This window comes from Phacochoerus africanus, unplaced genomic scaffold (assembly GCF_016906955.1).
Source record: "Phacochoerus africanus isolate WHEZ1 unplaced genomic scaffold, ROS_Pafr_v1 Scaffold_112, whole genome shotgun sequence".
Taxonomy (NCBI): Eukaryota; Metazoa; Chordata; class Mammalia; order Artiodactyla; family Suidae; genus Phacochoerus; species Phacochoerus africanus.
The window spans coordinates 1-22,770 of record NW_025927305.1 but is presented as its reverse complement, the minus strand read 5'-3'; the positions used below and the strand labels follow the sequence as shown (position 1 = coordinate 22,770).

Sequence of the window (22,770 nt, the reverse complement as noted above, 5' to 3'; positions counted from 1 at the left end):
AAGAGGGGCAAAAAGCAAAAGAAAAGAAAAAAGAACTGTATGTGAAGTGCGAGTGAACAGGCTCAGAGAGAGCGCCATGACTGGGCTTTAGCCCCGGACTGGGGAGGATTTCTCTTGGCTGCTGAGAATGTTTCTCGCTTCCTCTTGGTTCTCAATGCCAGGGTAGGTGGTGAGGCTGGGGTTCCCGGAGACCTCCACCAGCCTGAGGCATCAGTCCATCCAATCTGCCTTGGATTCGCTCTGGCAGCTCCCCTCCATAGGACCACATTGACTCCCTGTCCCCTAGTCTGACTCTCACTAGAAGACCTGCCTCAAGCCACAGGGGTCCAGGGGCAGTGTGTAAATATTTTAAATTTTTTTAATTCCAAAAAAAAAAAAAAAAAGCTTTCCTTAAGTGACAAAGGGATTCACTGGCTTAGGGGCAGTTAGAACCCAGAGCTCTCCAGTGGACATGTTGGTATTCTGGTCTGCAATTTAAGAAAAGAAAGGAAAAGAAAAGAAAAAAAAAATCAAAAGATCTGGTTGGGGGTGGCTGTGGAGATGAGAGTGGGCAGAAGGCGGCGGTCAGCAGACAGGAGGTAATTCAAGGTTTATGAGCTAGTGGGGCATTTGCGCTGGAAAGGGGCAGGGTCAGGACGCGCCCCCGGAAAGCAGATTTTGAATGTCACCTCAGCATCATCGCAGACCCTGTGGGAGGAGCCCTGTGCCCACTTCTGCCCACTTCCCAAAGGTGCAGACTGCCTTTGAATGAAACCACGTCCCCAGGGCTTTGGCCGCCAGAGCCAGTAATTTCCGCTTTGGCCTGCAGGTTCGCTCTGAGGGACTCCGGGCCCCTCTCCTGAGCCACACGTGACTAGGTAGCGGTGGTTAATGTTGTTTGTTTGTTGTTTGTTTGTTTGTTTGTGTTTGTTTGTCTTTTTTGCTATTTCTTGGACCGCTTCCACGGCCTATGGAGGTTCCCAGGCTAGGGGTCGAATCGGAGCTGTAGCCTCCAGCCTACGCCAGAGCCACAGCAACGCGGGATCCGAGCCGCGTCTGCGACCTACACCGCAGCTCACGGCAACGCGGGGTCGTTACCCCACCGAGCAAGGGCAGAGACCGAACCCGCAACCGCATCGTTCCTCGTCGGATTCCTGAACCACTGCGCCACGACCGGAACTCCTAGAGGTGGTTCATGTTAACCGCACCGCTAGCGCCGGCTCACCCGCCCGCGCAAATGGCGCAATCTCGGCGTATAAAAGTAAGGGCAGGCTGTGTGATTAGACCATAACGTCCTGCCCGCGCACCCAGTAGGCAGCAAGTACGACCCGGCGCTGCAGGAAGGACGCTGTCGATCCCCGATGGCTCTACCGGCCGTCTGCCCGCACCGCGATCGAACGAGGAACTGGGCACAGAGCGCACCCACCGCCTCGGGCGCTCTGGCAGGGCGCGCCCCCAGCCCCCAGCCTTCGCTCCAGGACCTCAGGGCTCTCCTCGTCGTCGTCTTGGTGCTGTCTGTGAGTCTCCGCTCGCGAAGTCGCGCTGCGTTTGCCGGGAGAAGGGGGGGGCGGGGCGGGGCACTAGTGAGTGACAGGTCGCACTTCCTTTCGATTCCCCTTCCCTCTCTCGGATCCTCCTCGCTCGTTCGCTCTCAATTTTGCTCTCTCTCGGTTTAAATTCTAAAAGGTGCCCTTTTTAAATAGATTAACTAGGGAGGTCCCTGGCCCCTCCCCCCACCGTGGCCTTAAGCTCCGTTGGAATATCCTTTACCCTGAAAGGATCGTCAAAGTTGGAAACGATCTTTAAAGTTACTTGCTGCTTGCGGCAATGTCTGAGTGCTGGGTAGAAACCATAAATCGTCTCACGACCCGGACCAGATTCTCACCACTTCCTCTAGGAGGTGGTTTGGAGGCTCCGTGTAGGATTTATCACTATTGGTGTTCATCCTCAAGATACTTACTATGGGAAAAAATGTGCACACTCCCATTTTCTCAGGTTGTGGCTTTTTTTTCTTTTTTCTTTTTCTTTTCTTTTTCTTTCTTCCTTCCTTCCTTTCTTCCTTCCTTTCTTCCTTCCTTCCTTCCTTCCTTCCTTCCTTCCTTCCTTCCTTCCTTCCTTTCTTCCTTCCTTCCTTCCTTCCTTCCTTCCTTTCTTCTTTTTTTTTTTTTTGGCTCCCCGTGGCATAGGGAGTTCCCGGGCCAGGGATCAGATCCCCAGCCGCAACTGCAAACCACGCCGCAGTTGCAGTAACGCGGGATCTTCAACCCACTGTGTCCGGGAAGGAACCCACGAACCCGAGTCCCAAGACGCAGGGGATCCCGCTGCGCCCTGGTGGGAACTCCTTGAGGTGCTTTTCGAAGTTTCTTACATGTTTAAAAAAAAAAAAAATTAAGGGCCAAACAGGGTTATAGGAATCATGAAAACGTCTGTTTTCATTGAACAAATTACTGCTAAAATCAGAAAAGAAAGAACATTTTGAACTCACAAAGAAAATACAGACTTATTTATTTTTTAAATTTATTTTTAAGCGATTTTTACTTTTTTCCATTATAGTAGTGTTCTGCCAGTTAGCTACTGTAAAGTGACCCAGTCACCCATAGATCTATACCTTCTTTTTCTCACATTTCCCTCCATCATGCTCTGTCGCCAGTGACTAGCTCTGGTTCCCATTGCTATAGAGCAGGATCTCATTGCTTTTCCCTTCTAAAGGCAATAGTTTGCATCTACTAACCCCAGATTCCCAGTCCATCCTACTCCCTCCCCCTCCCCCTTGGCAGCCACAAGGCTGCTCTCCAAGTCCATGGTTCAGAATTCGTTTCTTGACTAGTAGTTTGAAATAGGTGGGATCCATGCTGAACACTGCTGAAGAGTGGTTCTGGGCCCCTGTAGGGCACTCACTGTCACGTATTCTTGTGGCCATCTGCCCTGTCTATGGGGTATCGCCTTCGAAGTGGGGTTGCTGTGACAGTAGGCTAGATAAGTTTACACTTTTATTTAGATAACAATAAGCTGCCTCCAAAAGAAGGCTGGACCATTTTAACTCACACCAAGAGTCCACAAGTGGGCCTGTTTCCCTACACCCTTGCTACCCTGAACTTGAATTCCTCTCTAGCCTGAGAAGTAAAAATGGGGCACCACAGCGCTGTGGGTTGATTCCTCAGGGCCAGGAGGGTTTTCAAGGATCTATGAGATTACTGAGACTGGGAGTGGAAGACCAGGAGACCCTAGATGAGGCAGCAGGGGTGAGGGCAAAATATACAAACAGTGAAAGAACTGAAAGAAAAATCTTCTACAAATGTCTTTGAAAACGTAGGAGTTCTTCAGTAGTGTATAAGGCTAGAAGAGATTCAGTACCTAAACATGACAAAAGCATTTGAAAAGAAGAAAAATGCTTTTCAATTATCTTCCTAAAAAGAAAAGCCAAAAAATGCCTTAACAAAACAAACAGCAACCTCAATTCGGGGATGTTTAGAGAAGAAAACCTATCCTGACCAAGTGGGGTTAATCGCATGAATATGTGTTGGATTAACATCTGAAAATGAGTCAATGATTTTCCGCTATATTAACACTGCAAAGAAGGAAAACTATATGAACAGCTTAACAGGTGCAGAAAACGCATTTGACAACATTTAACCCCTTTCCACCATAAAGCCTCTCATTACATCAGGGTAGATGGCAACTTCCTCCATCTAAAAAAGCCACTTCCTCCCCCAGTCACACAGGAGATTAGGTTAACCTAGGAAAGGGTGCGAGGGAATGTTCTGCAGTAATGTGAATCTCCCATCCTCTAGTTAGAGGAGGATGGGAGTTTCACGAGTGTCGGCATTTTCCTAAAGCTTTGAATGGCACCCTTTAGAGCTGTGCATTTCCTTCTTTTGTAAATCTTACAACTGAAAACCCTGGAAGGAAGTATTGCGCTCTGGTTACCCACATAATGCTGAAGTTTTAAGAGTTGAAGACATCTGAATTTCACATAAAAATAAGGCACTTGGGAGAATGGACAGAGGGATGGATAGAGAAAGAAATATGTGATGAAGCAAATATGGCAAAATTAGAATGTAGGTGGTGAGTGAATGGGAGTTCACGGTACAGGTCTTTAAGACTTTGTGGATGCCTGGAAAGATTCACAGTAACACGTTGAGGGAGAGAGTGTATGAGAGGAGAACCAGGGAAGACAGGAGTGAATAGGCCTGTGAGGTCAGGAAAAGGAGATTCCAAAGGATTCAGAGGAGGCCCAGCCTGGGGACAGGACAACTTAGGGAACACACATGAGCTTAGCTGTCCCGCAAATACTTGACAGGCTTTTATGAGAAGAGGCTGTCTCTTTCTTTCTTTCTGTCTGTCTGTCTGTTTCTTTCTGACTGTCTTTCTTTCTCTTTGTCTTACTTTCTGTCTTTCTTTCTTTCTGTCTTTTCTTCTTTCTTTCTGTCTTCTTTCTTTCTGTCTTTCTGTCTTTCTTTCTGTCTTTCTTTTTCTTCTTTCTTTCTTTCTTTCTTTCTTTCTTTCTTTTTCTTTCTTTTCTTTCTTCTTTCTTTCTGTCTTTCTTTTCTGTCTTTCTTTCTTCTTCTTTCTTTCTTTCTGTCTTTCTTTTCGCCTTTTCTCTGCTCTGCTGCTGCCTGGCGCCCTGCGCATGGAGGTTCCCAGGCTAGGGGTCTCATCGGAGCTGTAGCCACCGGCCCACCCAGAGCCACAGCAACGCAGATCCTTAACCCACTGAGCAAGGCCAGGGATGGCACCTGCACCCTCATGGCTCCTAGTTGGATTCATCAACCACTGAGCCACTACGGGAACTCCGAAGATGGGCTGTCTTTTTATCTTGTTTAAAGTCAGGCAGGTTGAACTGGGTTCCACATAAGCTGTTGCCATTTTAGCTTTTTCTTTTTTTTCCCCTTCATTTCACTTTCTCCTTCAAATCCCTCCCAGGTTAAAGCAAAGTTGCAAAAACGATACAAAAACCTTTTTCTTCTTTCGAATCATTTGGGAAATAGCTCCTGACATGATAGACGCCATGACCGAGTACTTGCGTGCGTGTCTTTCCCACAAACGAGGACAGCCTCCCCCCAAACCCACAGCACAGCTTTCAGCATCAGAACACGCTCGTCCTCATCGAAGCCTCAGAGTCCACTCAGCTTTGGCCAGCTAGCCCCATTTTGTCCTTTTTAGCCCAGAGACCTTCGCCCCAAACCCTGGGGTTCTAGTTCCTCTTTTTGTGACTCTTTGGTATTTTGTGGGACACTGACAGGCTCCTCTTGGTGACAGCCGCTCAGGTTAAAACCGGAAGTTCCGTAAAGTGTGCTTCTGGATCACGACTTTGAAAAAGTGCACGTCTGCTATAACCCTCATCTGTAAACGTGTGCGCATGCGTGTGTGTGGCAGGGGTGGGGGGAGGCTGAGGGAGGGTATTCGCGCGTGCGGTCAAATAGAAGAACTAAAGACAGCAAGACAGGGGCTGTTTTCTCCAATCAAAGGGATACCTGTGGTTTCTGTATTCTTATCGAAACTTTTTTGTCTATACTTTCTGGAATAAACGGATTTTCTTTTACTCTAAGAGAAAAGCGTACCGGGGGAAAAAAAGTTCAGTGTTCAGGTACTTGCTAGCACCAAAGACCAGGGGACAAACCTGCATAGAAAAAAAAGGAGAGTTTGGAGCTGGAAGAAAGGTTCCAGTTCTGTTTCATTTTGTGGGCGGTGGTCAAGGGACTGTGGGATGGATCCTAGGAGGACAAGAGTCTGGAAGCCACTCACGCCTGTCCCTGCTTTGTCCTCATAGGTCACAGCTGCCTCAGGCATGCCCACAGAGCAGGGACGATTTTACCAGCAAATCGCTGCCCCAGAGGCAGGGAGTCGCAGCCCCTGGGAGTGTCCAGCAGGTACATCCGAAGACTGATCTCCAGCCCTTACCCCACCCTTGTCTCCATGTCCTTTTGGTTTTCAGATCTCTGCAGGTGTTTAATGGACGTCTTCTTTGGGCCAGGCACTGTGCTGGGAGGGCATGAGCGTGGGCCCCAGACAGAGGGATGCTCATGATAGTGAGAGAGATGCAATAGGAACCCCGAGGATACCTGAGTGATGGGGCCGGGGGGGAGGGGGCGCAGAGACAGAGTTAGTGAGGCCTCCTGGGGATGGCGACTTCCATGCAGAGAGCCACTGTGGAGTGCTCCTGAGATGGCCCCCAGGGGGCAGGGCGGGGCTTGTTTAAGCAAAACTAGGGGGCAGCTGGTGTAAGTGGAGGGTAAAGAGGACACAAGGGCAGGCAGGGGCTGATCACAGACCCTGAGCGCTGTGAAGGGAGCAGGGGTTTTGTTTTTTGTAAGGCATTAACCGCAGTAAAAACCTCCATGTTTTATATGGATTACATTTGAAGGGACACTCTGTTGGAACTTCTGAGCTTAAAAAAACATTGTTAAAATTAGGTTGACCTCTTTCTTGCTACTCTTTAATGTGCCACCTGTGGCTATGACTTTCACGTGTGGCTCGTCAGTGTATTGCTGTTGGCAGTACTGGTCTAAGGTATGTGGTAGATGTCAACTCAAAAGATTGAGGCCAAGTCCGGCGCTGCTTCGTGGAAACGAATCTGACGAGGACCCATGAGGATGCAGCTTCGAACCCTGGCCCTGCTCAGTGGGTTAAGGATCTGGCGTTGCCGTGAGCTGTGGTGTAGGTTGCAGACACGGCTCAGATCTGGCGTGGCTGTGGCTGCGGTGTAGGCCGGCGGCTGCAGCTCCGATTGGACCCCTAGCCTGGGAACCTCCACATGCTGAGGGTGTGGCTCTACAAAGACCAAAAAAAAAAAAAAAAAAAGATTGAGGCCAGTCAAGAAGGGTTCCCTGTGTGGAGTCCTGATGGGTGAAAGAGGCATCCTGGCCACACCGCCAGCCTCTGGGAATCCTGTGGGGACTTCCTCTCCAGCTTTTCCCTTCCTTTTCAGGGTTCCATGTGGAGGAAGCCAGTGGAGAGTGTGTCCGCTGCACAGACGGAGTGGATTACACCAGTGTTTCCAACAGCTCTCTCTTGCTTACGCTGCACGGTTTGCAAATCAGGTACAGGACCCGTGGTCCCCCATGCCTTCAGTGAGGGTGCTGGGTGATGATGAGATGGGGTTGAATGGGTCAGGGAGGCAGAAAGCCGATTTCCAGCCCAGCTAGGTCTTCCTCCCCTCCTCCCCTCCTGAGCTCAGCCTCTCTCGGCCTTCAGGACCTGAGGTCCTCTGGCCTTGCCCTGAGGACTAGGTGTTGAGCCCTGACCCAGGTAGGTGTGCCTCGCCATCCAGGGCGTCTCAGATTACACCCCACCTTACCCCATAGCTTGCTCCTGATGTGTGACTGAAAACCCTTTTCTTCCCAATCCTGAGCGTGTGGGGGTCTGGGTGGCGAAGAAGGGTTGAGAGTCACTCGAGGGACGCAAATCCCCAAACCTGATCCTTTGTCTTCAGGCGAAGAAGAGAAGACCCCTTGCACAGCAACTGCGGACACACGGTGTGAGTGCAAGCCTGGAACTTTCCGTGACGAAAACTCCCCCGAGTTCTGCCAGAAGTGCCGCACCAGGTGAGACGCAGGAGCCCAGGCGGTTTCCAGCAGCTCAAGGGAACTATCCCAGAGCCCCCTCCCGCCCCAGGCCTTCCCTGCGCCCGCCCGGGGGGGGGCCGCCCGCCTGCAGGCAGCCCCTCCCTGCCCCCGCGCCTTCCCAGACCTCCTCAGCACCCTTCCCCTGCAGCCGGCTCACTGCTAAGGTTCCCCACACTGTCCGTGGCCCAGGAGAAGCTGTAGCTTCTTTTGATAGCAGAGGGAAGAAAATGAGTAGAATGCAGCCAAGCTCGCATTCGTCTGTGACAATGCCGTCGCACAAAGGGATTTTTCCTCGTTTGGGGGCAGGAAAGGGCCCACGAACACAAAGGTGCCCCAGGCGAGTCCTAAGGAGATGGGGCACGCGGCTCCTTCAGGTTCCTTCCTGTGAAGCTCTGAGCCCCAGCGGGCCTCACCCCCAGCCCTTGTTCCCCAAGAAGACGCGAATCTTCCCTCTTTGGGGACTCAGGGGCCAGCAGTCCTGCGCTCTGCTCTGGCGCTCCCCAGTGTGGGCTGTGGCTGGTAGGCAGAGTCAGCAGGTGGAGGACCAGAGGGTCCTTGTATGAAAGGGCGACTGGCGGGGGAGGCTCAGCTTGTGCCCGAGCCCTTCTGACCCTTGACCTGGATGAGGTTCCCCCTCCCCCGGGCTCCCGCTGCAGCCAGGGAGGCCCAGGGCAGGCCTTGCAGAGAAGGCCCAGCGCCTGAGGAAGGGGCAGCTCTGAACACTCCGCAGGAGCCCTGGGGGCTGAAGTGCCCAAGCTCTGATCCTTCTCGCAGCCAACAAGGCGGGTGAGGGGACCCGGCCCTGCGGACAGGAGAGCCTGTTCCTCCGCCACTGTCCTGTCAGGGACGCTGGGCGGGAGGTGCTTCCTCTCTTTCTCCTCATCTGGCCAGCTTTCCCTGATGGATCCCCTGTGTCTGTACCCAGGTGCCCTGATGGGATGGTCATGGCCACGCCGTGTACCCCCTCGAGTGACCTCAAGTGTGTGCCTCAAGAGTCAGGTACCCGGGCCAGTGGGGAGGCCCTGGATCCTGGAGAGCCAGTGACCACGAACCTGCAACCGCCCACCGCATCCTCTCCCTCCTCAGGGAATTTAAAATGGTGTTCCAGAAGCAATTTTCTTCTTCAGCTTTTTTTTGTGGTGGTGATCGCATGCTGGCTCTGCAAGTACAAAGTTCAAGGTGAGGTACCAGGATGGAAGGGGGAGGCACGGGCCCCTCCTCCATCTCCCCAGTCTTCCTGGTCCCCTGGCCTGGCTCTGATCTTGGTCCCCAGGATCCCTCTGCACCTCCCACCTCACCTGCTCCTACGAGGGCCAGGATCCCCTCAGTCCCACATCTCAGCGGATGGTCCCCTGGTCCCCATGGCCACGGAGAAAGGGGCCAGGTCAGCTCTTCATGCCTTCAGGGCCCCCAGCCGCGGCAGAGAGGTGGTCCGCACCTCGCTTGGGTGACAAGAGTCAGGAGGGTTTATACCGCAGAACCCAGCAGAGATTTTATGTGTGTTTCCTTTTACTTCATTTCCCCCCATCTCTTCTCCGTCCCTGAGGGTTCCCCCGAGTTGGAATGGGCCCGTCCTTGTCCCCAGGCCTGGGGCTCCTTGTTCAGTATCTGTCCTGTCCCTGGGCAGGGAGGTGCTGTAAGGGGACTCTCCCCGCTGCTCAAGCGGCTGCTGCTTCTCTTCCAGGTTGTGACTGCACCGCAAATTCATGGACAAGGTGAGTTGGTTTCTCCAGGACCTGGTGGCATCAGGCCCTCAGCAAGGGCTTCCCACCCACCCCAGGGCCCCGGGTGGACACAGTGCCCAGTTTGCCTGTGCTATGGTCCCTGGCTCTGTCAAGTGGGGTGGGGGCTCTGGGCTGACTTGTAGGGGCGCCATTGGTCTGTTGAGAGCAGCCCTAAGGCCGGTTGGCAGGGCTAGCGCTGTGCTTCTTACTGCTTGTAAGACACCCTCACCTCCTAACCCTAGATGGACCCTGGGGCTGGGGGTTGTCCAGCAGGGGTGCTGAGCCCCCCCTTAGCACAGCACCAGGGTCCTGGGGCCATCGGCAGGGCCATGGATGTGCTGAGTCTGTACCCAGCTGGGGGCACAGCATGGGAGTAAGTAGGGAGGCAGAACCCTCCGTGTCCCCCCAGCTGCTGCGAGGATCTGTAGGTATGGACTCCTGAGTCAGCTCTTTGCCCTCCCAAGGTCCTTTTCTGGCGACCACATCCCTCAAGAGGGCCGGAGGCTCTGGACAATGCCCGCAACGACACCCTGGTCAATAGAGACTGCCTGTCCTCTCCAGTCTCTGATCAGGAGGTAGAAGACCCTGAGCAGGTGGAGCCAACGGGAGTACAGTCCTCAGGGGAAGCAGACCATCTACTGGTGAGTGTGATGCCCTCGCCCTTCGCCTTGCCCGGGCCTGTGGGGGACACAGGGAAAGGCTGATGCTGGTCCCCCGTCTCCTATCCCATGGGGAAGGGGTGAAGGAGGGCCGTCAGGGTCATGGAGGGGGAGCTCTTAGGCTACTTATCCTCTGTCTTGTTCCCACGATGGGACCTCCCAGATATTTCTAAATAGATAGTCTGTATTTCTCTTATGAAAAGAGCTAGCATTTCAAGTCAAGGGGTTTCTATACCTCACCTAGATGTGTATTTTTCTTTGGTAAATGTCGCCTGTTTCTTGTGGAGGCTGTATCTTTGTATCACCCGTGTTCTGTTACCTTGTATGTTTATCCATCTCTTGTAAGTCTCTATGTAATTTATTGTCTGCTACAATTTTATTTTTTTATTTATTTATTTTTTTTTGGCTTTTTGCTATTTCTTGGGCCGCTCCTGCGGCACATGGAGGTTCCCAGGCTAGGGGTCGAATCGGAGCTGTAGCCACCGGCCTACACCAGAGCCACAGCAACGCGGGATCCGAGCCGCGTCTGCAACCTACACCACAGCTCACGGCAACGCCAGATCCTTAACTCACTGAGCAAGGGCAGGGACCGAACCCGCAACCTCATGGTTCCTAGTGGATTCGTTAACCACTGCGCCACGACGGGAACTCCATGTCTGCTACAAGTTTAAAGTCATCCATCCGTACAATCGTACAATCACATTCGTAGTAGTAGCAGTAGTAGCAATAGCCGTGGCATTGTGGAACCCTCAAAGTTTTGTAAGGCTATAATCATATATAAAATAATGACTGTTTTGTCTGCTCCCTTTAAAGATCTGAATTGTTTTTGTTGTGCTTACAGCTGCCGAGACCAGAAGTTCAGAACGATGTTTGCTTAGCGCTTACATTGTTTTGACGAATTTCAAATAACTGCACTGTTGCTTCCATTGATGCTTAGCGCAGTGGGGTGTTTTTTGGTCTTGACTGGACTTGTTGGGGAGGCCTCCAGTGTGGCCCCTAAGAATGATACTGGCTCTTTTTGAGATGTGCAATCTTGTCACTATGAGTCTAGGCTCCTGTTCTGAGGTGTTTTTTTGTTTGTTTGTTTGCTTGTCTTTTCTAGGGCCACACCCTAGGCATATGGAGGTTCCCAGGCTAGGGGTCTAACTGGAGCTGGAGCGCCAGGCTACACCACCGCCACGCCAGATCCTTAACCCTCTGAGCAAGGCCAGGGATTGAACCCACTGCGTCATGGTTCCTACCTAGCCGGATTTGTTTCTGCTGCGCCACGACGGGAACTCCTGAGGTGTTTTTAAAACACAGAATCGGCATTTAAATTTGCCAAGTGATTTTTCAGCGTCCGTGGGGAATGTGTGATCATTTCATGCCCTTCTTTAGACTACCGATATGGTACAGTATTGTTGATCAAAGCAGCCGCACATGCATGGAGTAACCCTCTCCTTTAGACTTTGCCAAGTGCCCTTGTAAATAGTCTTCATCTGAGTCACGTCAAGCTGGGAGGGAGTGCCTGTCTCCCGAGGCGGTGGGTGGGAAAGGACTAGAAGGGGCAGAAGGGACTGCGTGGCGGTGGGAACGGTCCCTGTCCTGATTGAGGGACGGCGGCTCGGCCGCATGAGGTCGTCGAGGCTGGAGCAGACACGTAGGAGGTGAGCCCTACCGCAGGGAGCCTGTCCCTCCACGAGCACACGAGCCTGGGAGCTGCTCAGGGTGGCAGGTTGCTCTCCGTCTCTGTAGAGACCCGGGAGGACAGGTGGCTGCCCGGGTCACTCAGCGAATCCGGGACCCCTGACGAAGACCGAGACCTTTCTCCACTGCGTTTCACAGGAACCGGCAGCAGCTGAAGGGTCTCGGGTGCGCAGAGGGCCACTGGTTCCTGCAGACGGTGAAGACCCCACAGAATGTGAGTGTTTGTCCCTGGACCGTGGACTAGGAGTGGAGGGACGCGCGACAGTGTCTTCACTGCGTCCCCACAGCTGTGAGGGCAGCTGAGAGCGGGGATGGCTTGTGCCTGGGCCATCCAGACTCCAAAGGCCTCAGAGCCAGGTCTGCCCACTCTGAGGCCCCTCAGGGGCTGTGCCGTCCAGCAGGGCACCCACTGGCCCCAGGAGGCTGTGGGGCAGCTGACCTGTGGCCAAATTGGATGAGCTGTGTTAGAACTCGACCCCGTATCTCAAAGAATTGGTAGAACACAGGAATGTAATAGGTCCCATCAACAATTTTTGACCGTTATTACATTTTGAGATGAACATTTTGGAATGTAGTGAGTCCGTGCCCTATTTTATGGAAATTAGTATAACTTGTGAACATTTTACGTTTTCCAGCGTAGCTGTTAGAGAATATGAACTCTATTCAGCGGCCACCTTAGGTACCTATGCACGGTGGTGTGCACTGCGTTGCACACGCTTGCCCTGCATCCCCAGTACAGTCCCACGAGGCGGGCGGCCTCGGCTCCACTTCACACGTTAGCGTCTGTTTGTCCCCATCCAGCTCAGGGAGGCCGAGCTGAGTGTGAAGCCAGAGACCTTCCACCCTCCAGGCCTTGCTGGGTCCCCAGTGCCGAGGGTGGCAGCTGGGGGCCCTGAGGCTCACGAGAGGGGCGGTGCCACCCTGAGTCTCCTGAGAGGGGCGGGTGGCCCCCTCTGTCTCCTACCACTGCTGCCTTCTCCCTCCATGACGTCCATTTCCCCTCCCCGGGGGGCCCTTCTCCCTCACTTAGGACAGGATCTCTGGTGACCTTGACTCCCTACAGTGGGCTGGGGACATAGGGGGCCCAGGCGGCGTGTGGCCTGATTTCTCTGTAGGGTGGGAAGCAAGGGTCAGGGATGCAGAGCAGCAGCTGCCTCAGCAGGGGGAGCTCTCAGGTCCCGCCCTGGGGTCCAGGCCTGCCCGAGGGTCCTCGCCCTTTCTGAAGCTGGTCCCAACCTTCTCTCTGTGACTTTCCCCAACCTAGGCTTGAGGCAGTTCTTTGATGACTTTTCCACCATCGTGCCTTATGATTGCCTGGGACAAAACTCATGAGGAAGATGGGCCTCACCCCAAAATGAGATCCATGCAGAGCAGAGATCGTGCCCAGAACACCGGGGATTGCCTTGTATGAGATGCGGGAGACTGGGTCCGCCGCAAAAGGGCGGGAGGCCTCAGTCCAACGACCTCCTCGATGCCTTAGCAGGCACTGGGGCAGAGACACGCAAAGGAGAAAATTGAGGACAACGCTGGTGGGCTCCGGAAAGTTCGTCTTCAAGAAGGTGAAGCTGGTGCTGCTGTGTCCTGAGTGTTTGAGGACCTCATCTTCCAGTTCTGGACTCTCGTTTTTTATCCAAATGGACTTGCACTTTTTACCTCTCACGTATTACAATAGAATCTATTTTTTGTTGGGGAGAGGGGTGTAATCTTGTAATGTTGTTTGTTGTATGACTTTCTTGCTTTTATGGTTTTTTGCGGTGTGTTTGCTGTCTTAGGGCCGCACCTGCGGCCTATGGAGGTTCCCAGGCTAGGGGTCGAATCGGAGCTGTGGCCGCTGGCCTACGCCAGAGCCACAGCCACTTGGGATCTGAGCTGCGTCTGCGACCTACACACAGCTCACGGCAGCGCCGGATCCCTTAACCCACTGAGTGAGGCCGGGGGTCGAACCCGCAACCCTCATGGATCCTAAGTCAGGTTCATGAACCACTGAGCCGCAAAGGGAACTCCTGCTTCTATGTTTTTTATATATATTTATAGTAGCCTAGAAAAAATTCTGTGAAATAACACTGGATTGTTTACATGGGTTGCCTTTTTGAGAGGTGCTAAGCCCAAACGATTGGGTGTCACAAGTAATGGCAGAAAAGAGCCCACCACCCGCACTGGGAGAGCCCTGGAGGAGTCCGCTCTCCTTCAAAGGCAGCCCTCGCACTCTTGATACCTGGTGACCTCTAGGGTGCCCACACGCTTTTATACCTGAAAGTCTCAGAGGTGTGTGACTCTTTCTTTTATTTACCGGTGGGTGTTTTACCAGTCAGCAGAGCGTGACGAGACGTGGCAGCCCTGCACAGCCCTGTGTCTGGGGTCCTGTGAGCTGGGGCTGTCAGGCGTGGGCCTCCGCCCGTTCTTCGTTGGAACCTCGGTGCTGAGGGTGGGGATGCAGGTTCGATGCAGATGTCAAGTGACATCGGCGTCTTGCGTCTGATCTTGTTAGTGACCCTTGGTCTGATCTTGTTAGTGACCCTTGGTCTGATCTTGTTAGTCACCCTTGGTCTGATCTGTAGATCTTGTTAGTGGAAACCTTGGTCCTGATCTTGGGGTAGAGAACCTTGGTCTGATCTTGTTAGTGACCCTTGGTGTCTGATCTGGTAGTAACCCTTGGTCCTGATCTTGTTATGGACCCTTGGTCTGATCTTGGTAGAGAACCTTGGTCTGATCTTGGTAGTGACCCTTGGTCTGATCTTGTTAGTCCACCCTTGGTCTGATCTTGGTAGTGACCCTTGGTCTGTATCTTGGTAGTGACCCTTGGGTCTGATCTTGTTAGTCACCCTTGGTCCTGATCTTGGTAGTGACCCTTGGTCTGATCTTGGTAGTGACCCTTGGGTCCTGATCTTGTTAGTCACCCTTGGTCTGATCTTGGTAGTGACCCTTGGTCTGATCTTGGTAGAGAACCTTGGTCTGATCTTGGTAGTGACCCTTGGTCTGATCTTGTTAGTCACCCTTGGTCTGATCTTGTTAGTCACCCTTGGTCTGATCTTGTTAGTCACCCTTGGTCTGAATCTTGGGTAGTGACCCTTGGTCTGATCTTGTTAGTGACCCTTGGTCTCATCTTGTTAGTGAACCTTGGTCTGATCTTGGTAGTGACCCTTGGTCTGATCTTGGTAGTGACCCTTGGTCTGATCGTGTTAGTGAACCTTGGTCTGATCTTGGTAGTGAACCTTCGGCTCCCTCTGGGTTCCTGGGAGGGAGGGGAGGGATCTGGGCCCAGTGTCTGCCATGGTCTCAGGGAGGAAGTGCAGTTGATGGTCGTGGACTGTGTTCCATGTTGGCTGACTCAGCACTAGATGGGCACTCGCAGTCCGGGTGCTCTGATCTGAGCCTGAGACTGCCTTTTGCGGTCTGCGTGGGCTACTCGAGGCATCTCAACCTCTTCGTAAGCTTTGGCCTCCTGCAAAAAAGACTCACACAGACATGCCAATTGCCTAAGTACTGTAGGAATTGGCCTAAAATGGCGGTGTTTAGGGTTCTGTCCTTTCATTGCTTTTGTTGTTGTTGTTGGTTTTAAAAAAGGCTTCCATTAAAACCCTTCTTTGTAGGAGTCCCATTATTGCAGGATCATCTTATGGAGGAAGGAACACTCAGGAGTTCTGGTCTTTTCCGTCTCAGGACTCTGTGTGTTGCCTTCCCCAAAGCTGAGGTGGCCAAAGATGGAATTGCCTGACATTTAGGCACGTTCAGGGGATGGTGTCTGGAGTCAAACTGGAGTGTTTGTGGAAGGGCTGACCCCCGTGGTCCTGCTGTTATAAGCAAGCCATCTGGCCCCTTCTTTCCAGATATCTGGCCCTTCTCTCAGAGGATTTCTGTGAGGGCCCTTCTAAAGTATTAGTCTTATGAGTGTTTGTCATACGTTTTCACTTATTCACATATTTATTGTGTCTTTTACCAGTGAAAACCTTCAAGAGATATGAAGTTGTTTCCTTTATTGCTTCGTGTCAGTGCACGGGAAGTTTTATTTAAAAGTTTTATTTAAAAGTTGGGTTCTGTTCATGTTTCCTCTCGGTGGGAGGATCCCTTTTAGGAATTTATTGGAAACATTAGACAATGAAAGAAAAGCCCCTGGGCACAAAATACCACGTCCTTATGAATTTGTGACCAAATTAAACATGCAATTCTGTATTTACAAAGGTGTGTGTGTGTTTCTTGACCATCTTCCCGTCCTCTTGGGAGCAGCTCGGAGGGACAAGGGTGCAGGGCATGTTTCTTGCCGTGACCTGCTCCTTCCTTCTTTATGCCTCGAGCTCGGCCCGCAGGGGTTTCTTCTGCTCTGACTCTGGATTTCCCCCTGGAATCCGGCCCCCGCTCCCCCCCTCCCTCCCCTCCCTGCCCTTCCCCTGGCAGAGAGACCTGCGCCTGGCCCGGCCCCCCCACAGCCCCCCCAGGTGCTGTCTCTAGGTCACACCTGGGCCTGCAGGGCTCTCACGAGATGAGATGCGCACTGGCTCTGACAGAGCCCTTGGGATGAGGTGGGTCCCTGAGGAGGGGGGCCCTCTGTGACCCTCTCACCTGTGGGCCTCCTGGAACTCCAGGGCCACCTTCCCCTTCCCTCTCTGCTGGCCCCTCTGCACCCTCATCAGTGGGCCAGGTGGCTCTGCACTGCAACCTCATAGAGACCCAGGTCCCCTCCCCTGGACTGTAGGCTCTGGCCCTCCCACCCACCTGGAGGTTCTGTGGTCCCACGCCTGTTCCCTTCCCCGGAGCAAAGGTGCTGGCTGCAGAGCTGCACACCCTCTTGGGACCCCACCTGCTCCTGGCCCTGACCAAGAGTCATCACATATTACACCAGGATTAGGAAGAAAAAGGTTTTAGATCACAAATCAGGAGTAAGAGGTGAAGTTGCAGTCAAAATTAATTTCATTTCATTTCATGTCATTTTTTTGTTGCCCCTTAGGGCCGCACCTGAGGCACTTGGAAGTTCCCAGGCCAGGGGTCGAATCAGAGCCACAGCTGCCACCCTACACCACAGCCACAGCAACACGGGATGCAGGCCACGTCTGTGACCTACACCACAGCTCATGACAAGGCCGAATCCTCAACCCGCTGAGCAAGGCTAGAGATGGAACCACAACCTCATGGTTCCCAGTCAGATTCGTTTCTGCTGTGCCACGATGGGAACTCCCCCAATCAATTCTTAAAAAGAACTGTTTCCTGTATGAGGCCCCTGTGTCAAATCAACCGAATGGTCCTTGGACTGGGCCGTCTGACGGGGCCTCCATCTGTTTCTGCGTCTGTCAAGATTTTAGTGGCGACTCGGGGTTGGGGAGGTGAGGGTGTTAGGGCAGGAGGGAGAGTCGGGGCAGGATCAGCGGTCAGCAGGCTGTGTTTCAGCCCACTTGTGACGAGTCTGAGCAGACGTACAGGGTACGTTGGAGCCTGTACTAGCAGAAGTTACCCTGAAGCGTAGGGCCTTACAGCCACAGCCTTTATTACCTCCCCATTTCTGTGGACCAGCAATCCAGGCCCAGAGGGGTTGAGTTCTCTAACTCGGGGTCTCACGAGACTGGCCTGTGCAGGAAGGGACATGCTTCCCAGCTCACATCCAAGGCGGAGGCTGGATTCCGTTCTTGGGGGAAGACGGCAAGGGGCCCCCCTCAGTCCTTGTGCTGTGGGCTGCACACCACACAGCAGCTCACTTCATGAGAACAGGCAAGCAGGGAGAGCCTGGGAGAGCCGGCCCGGGTGACGGAAGTCACCACCCTTCTCCCCTGGTCTGGAGAGAGACAGCCCGTTACTTCCGCCTATTCCTTTGGTCAATATTTTCTCCGACGCGCTGACACGTCTGAGATCCTACCTGTAAGTTAATAAGCTCCTTTGCCACAGTTATAGACAGGAGCCCGTGTGTGTGTGTGTGTGTGTGTGTGTGTGTCTGTGCGCGCGCGCGTGCGTGCGTGTGTTGACCCGGGTAGCCTGTATGTGTCTACATGCATATGTATACACACACACACACACACACACACACACACACACATGCTAACAGACTATATACACACCATCACCATCATCTCTGGATCAGGGGTCAGATTGTTTAGTTGCTAAGAAAACTTAGCCTCGGTCACTCAAGCCTGAGTTCCCCATGGGGTGAGGGGGTAGAGGCAGGTGTATCTGCACATGCAGTGGAGTGTGCTGCTGGAGAGGGGTCCCATAGCATGAGGCTCAGAGCTTTAATAGGTGGTTGGCACATCGGCCCTGCTCTCCTCTTCAGTGAGAAACATGCATCTCCCTGTGAAAGAGAAGCAGTGTCTCTTCAGGGGGAAATAAGCCTAGGATGTGAGGATATCCTGGCTCTAATGGGGCGGGGACAGCCTCTCCATCCCTACGGAGCAGTATCCAACCTCGACCTTCTAAGGCGTGTTTCCCACGCAAACAGCCTTTAAACAGAGTTGCCTGCAACCTTTGCTCAGAAAGCTTAAACTTTAAGCAAATCTGAAAAATGTTATTAGGCCCATTTCATAAAGAAAAAGCAAGAGTAGGAAAGGCAAAAAATTCATCCCAAGTAGCACGTATCTTTTCAAATAGTGGTTTTCTCTGGATAAGACGCCCTGGAGTGGGATTGCTGGATTGTACGGTAGTTCTATTTTCAGTTTTTTAAGGAGCCTCCATGCTGTTTGCAACAGTGTTTGCCCCACAGCACATTCCCACCAACAGTGTAAGAGAGTTCCCTTTTCTCCACATCCTCTGCAGCACTTATTATCTGTAGTCTCTTGGGGCAACAAGGGCCGAATAGGATGCCAGCTGAGTTGGGTCAGGACTTTAAGAGAAGAACCTTGAAGGCACACACACATGGCCTCATCGTGACTTTTGTCTGTTGTAATAACAATTTGTCTCTCTAGGCCCCTTCTGGCTGACAAAATATTAAAAATGCATCTTTTTTTTTTTTTTGGTCTTTTTGCCTTTTCTAGGGCCGCTCCCGTGGCATACGGAGGTTCCCAGGCTAGGGGTCTAATCCAGCCCATGCCAGAGCCACAGCAACGCGGGATCCGAGCTGCGTCTGCAACCTACACCACGGCTCACGGCAACACCAGATCCTTAACCCACTGAGCAAGGCCAGGGATGGAACCTGCAACCTCATGGTTCCTAGTCAGATGTGTTAACCACTGCGCCACGACAGGAACTCCAAAGATGTATTTCTTAGGTATAATACATTCAGGACTCAATAAGTATAAAAATGAATACAACTGAGGCTGAGGCCGAACTCGATGCAGATATTTGATGATTTCAAGATGTTTGAAAACTTTCTGTGGGCCACTGACAGGATCATGGGCCTCAACGGCAGCCTGTTGTGCCCCAAGGTGTGGGAACCAGGAAGCAGATGGACAAGGAGGGGCCTCTGTAGCCTCAGGAGACCCCACTGGTACAGGGAAGCTTGGAGGGGAGTAGGGGTTCCATAGGAAGAGGGCAGAGAAAGAGCACAAAGAAACTCAGGTCTCCTGTGGGTTGGGAACCCCCAAGGCTCCCGTATCGCACCCAGGGCTGCGCTTCTGGCAGAACGTCGGGATACCTTCCTCATGAAGAGTGTTGGGCTGGCATTGACACTCTGTATCTCTACTTGGGGGTCGTGGAGTCCTCTCCTCTTCATCTGGAGGAGACAAAGATAAGGCTTTGGTGATGTGTGTCCCTGGTGTCTCCCTAAATCCTTCCTTAGCACTCAGTCGCCCTCACATTCAGCGCAAATCGATTTACAAAGTAATTTGAGGGCCAGTTTCACTGCAACCCCCATAAAGGACAACCGCCATTCAGACGTCATTTGTACTCAGAATCTTTTTTCTTTTTTTTTTTCCTTGTCATTTTGGGGCTGCGCGTGCAGCATATGGAGGTTCCCAGGCTAGGGGTCTAATCGGAGCTGCAGAAGACTAGTCAGAGGACCCAGCCAACTGGGTGGCTGATGACAGCCTCCTCCCCTGCATCTCTGACTCCTGCTCCCCCCATCACCTTCCCTCTGTGTTCACAGTGGTTTCTCTCCCACAGCAGGTCAAAATCTGTCCCAGACAATCCTGATTCCCTAGGAGAACTCCAGAAAACTCACCCTCGGCCCATACTTGAATCATTCGCTATCCTCAAATGAACAAGGCTCTTTTAATCCTCCTCTGTGGACTCCTGGCCAAAAATGTTCTCGCTCTGCCACTTGAAAGGCTTCTTCTATCCTTTAAGGTTCAGCTCAGATGTGCTCTGGTCCATAAAGCACATTGGGAGAGAATGTCTCATGATCGTTTGCCAAAATCTTTATGTATATGCCATGTATATATGCATCGGCATAGCTATAGGTTTTGACACAAAAGACATACTATGTAATACACTCTTCCCAGTGTTTCTAATATATTTTAATACGTAACAGAGCAAATACGTTTTCCTTACTTTTTCAAAACTGATAATTTTACCCAGGCAGAATTTCGAATTGTTTCATAAGCTTCCTCTCCCCTCCCCCCCCAAATCATTGAAATTGTTATTAAATCTACCTTAAGGTTTAAAAAGTAATCTGGCAGAAAATGAGTTATTGTACGTATCCAATGAACTTCTAAAGAGAGCATTTCGGTGTTCCCGTCGTGGCGCAGTGGTTAACGAATCCGACTAGGAACCATGCGGTTGCGGGTTCGGTCCCTGCCCTTGCTCAGTGTGTTAATGATCCGGCATTGCTGTGAGCTGTGGTGTAGGTTGCAGACGCGGCTCGGATCCCGCGTTGCTGTGGCTCTGGCGTAGGCCAGTGGCTACAGCTCCGATTCAACCCCTAGCCTGGGAACCTCCATATGCCATGGGAACGGCCCAAAGAAATAGCAAAAAGACAAAAGGAAAAAAAAAGAGAGCATTTCGCAAGCACAGTCATCCCTCGGTATCCCCAGGAGACTGGTTCCAGGAGTCCCCACACAAGGTTGGGCCAGGGCTGGGGTTCCAAGCCGGCGGGGGTCATGCTGGGGCTGGGACAGAGGCAGGTCTGCACAGAACTGTTGACAGCGTCACGCAGGTGGATGAGGACAGACCCCGGCAGAGTGTTCTCATCCACAGAGAGAGCAGGGTATCCCCGGGAAAGGAAGGTCATCACCATAGGAAGAGTGGATCCCTGGAAGGAAGACGTTGGGCCAGGCAAAGCTCACCTCCATCCTGCATGTCCTGGTCTTCCGCAGAAAGCAGGGACCTGCATCACCTGGCTCCTGGGGGTTCGCTGGGAAAACCTCTTCCTGTGCCCACTGCTGTCTTGAGCGTTCAGTTGTTGCTATCATTATAATGACTTCCACTTACTTTTTCCCAAGGAAAGAAGTGTCCTGAAATTTGTGTATCAATTTGGGGAGTTCCCTTTGTGGCTCAGCGGTTAAGGAGCCCGACTAGGATCTGTGAGGATGCGGGTTCGACCTCTGGCCCTGCTCAGTGGGTTGAGGATCTGGCGTTGCCGTGAGTTGTGGTGTGGCTCTCAGACTCAGCTTGGATCCTGTGTTGCTGTGGCTCTGGCGTAGGCCGCAGCTGTAGCTCTGATTAGACCCCTAGCCTGGGAACCTCCACATGCCTCAGATGCAACCCTAAAAAGCAAAAAGCCAAAAGCAACCAACCAAAAAAAGCATCCGTCTAAAGGAGATACACCAACGTACTCAATCACGTACCTGACCATTAACTTTACACTTGGCCTCTTCTATCTGTACCTGCTTGCTTTTCTCTGCCCTATGGGCCCTGGTCCTGACCTACCTTGCTGCCGCTTTGAATGGGGGATATTGCTGTGCTGCCAACCTGTGGAGCCTTTAACAACGTTCAAAGGTATGTTTAAGGGAGAACATGAAGGGTTTCTTCTTTCATTGTAAAAGTTCGGCACGCTGTGTACCCCGGTGCCCATTAGGAAGAGCAACCAGCTCATCACACTCGTGCTTTCCAGTTTGGAGCCCCTCCCATTCTTGCACATATTCTAATGGTCCCTTACCGCGTGACTTTTGCCTTACATTTTCTTCTGACTTTGAAAGAATCCATGAGGTGAACACATCCTGAGATGACTGCCCATGAGTCCGGCCCTGTGTCATCCCACCCCTGGGTGGGGACAGAATCTCTGACCTGCTTCACACCAAGAACACACTAAGGTGATAGGATGTCACTCCCTGATTGGGTGGGTCACATTATGTGGACAGAGGGACAGGATGCCACTCTCTCTCCCTCAGTTACACCCGCCCTCCACCATGCCTCCAGTCAGATCCCGTCTCTCTCCACATGCCGCCCATGTCACTTGCAGCGCCAGGGGGTGAGGTGAGGGTCACTCTCATCATACGCAGCATCAAACGCTGGAAGAGAAGCATCCTCCAGCCAGGCAACAGCGCGCAGGAGCACATCCCCAGCACCTACAAAGGCGCTTCCGATGCTCACCGCATGGCAGCCCCACGAGGGCCAGGGGTAGGGGCAGTGGGGGAACGCCGTTGTAGAAACATAAATGGCCCCTTACTGCAGCCATCAGATAATACGTAAAGGTTCCTATGAGAAGCCTCTGTCTAACGTTGGGCTAGTGGGCTCTCGACTGTAGCTGAGGACCAGGAGGAAGCTGTCCCTGAAAATACGCCCCGAAGCGGTACCTGGGTGGCACATGAGGTCACCCAACTCAGTCACACTGCCCCGGGAGAAGAAGGAACAGAGGCCACAACCACTGCTGTCCTCCTCTGTGGTTCGCTCTGGTAGTTTCAGGCTTGCGGTTTCCTCTCTGTGTCCTTCCTCAAAATGGGAGAGTTCCACATCCAACTGGGCTTCTGAAAGCACAGTACCTTCACAAATGAGGGCCCAGAGCAGCCAGGTGGTATTCGACGGTCGTGTAAAGCCCATCGATGGGTGAACGGATAAGGAAATTGTAGGTATGTCATATATGTATTATATATGTGTAATTACTATATAGATCATATGTAACAGTAAATATAACGCATATGATATGTCCTATGTAGCCTATATATATCACACAGACCATGGAGTATCATTTAGCCATCAAAAGAGGGAAATGCTGCCATGTCGCTGACCACATGGAGAGGCCTCGAGGGCATTATGCTGGTGAACTAAGTCAGGCAGAGAAAGACAATAAATAGAATCTCTCTCATAGGTGAAAACTTAAAAAAAAAATCAAGCTCACAGATACGGAGAACAGATTCATGCCTGCCA

At 52.2% G+C, this 22,770-nt stretch overlaps 1 protein-coding gene and 1 pseudogene across 1 annotated transcript; both read left to right on the top strand.

The window, feature by feature from the left end:
- The first annotated feature begins 1,164 nt into the window (after window positions 1–1,164).
- On the top strand, window positions 1,165–8,635 carry LOC125119086 (tumor necrosis factor receptor superfamily member 10B-like; annotated as a pseudogene).
- A 604-nt stretch (window positions 8,636–9,239) lies between these two features.
- Window positions 9,240–12,945, top strand: LOC125119085 (tumor necrosis factor receptor superfamily member 10A-like). The gene is made up of 4 exons (XM_047765936.1): window positions 9,240–9,259; window positions 9,733–9,909; window positions 11,752–11,827; window positions 12,878–12,945. Exons 1-4 carry the CDS (start codon window positions 9,251–9,253, stop codon window positions 12,943–12,945), a joined length of 330 nt encoding a protein of 109 aa, XP_047621892.1. The 5' UTR covers window positions 9,240–9,250.
- The last annotated feature ends 9,825 nt before the right edge of the window (window positions 12,946–22,770 follow it).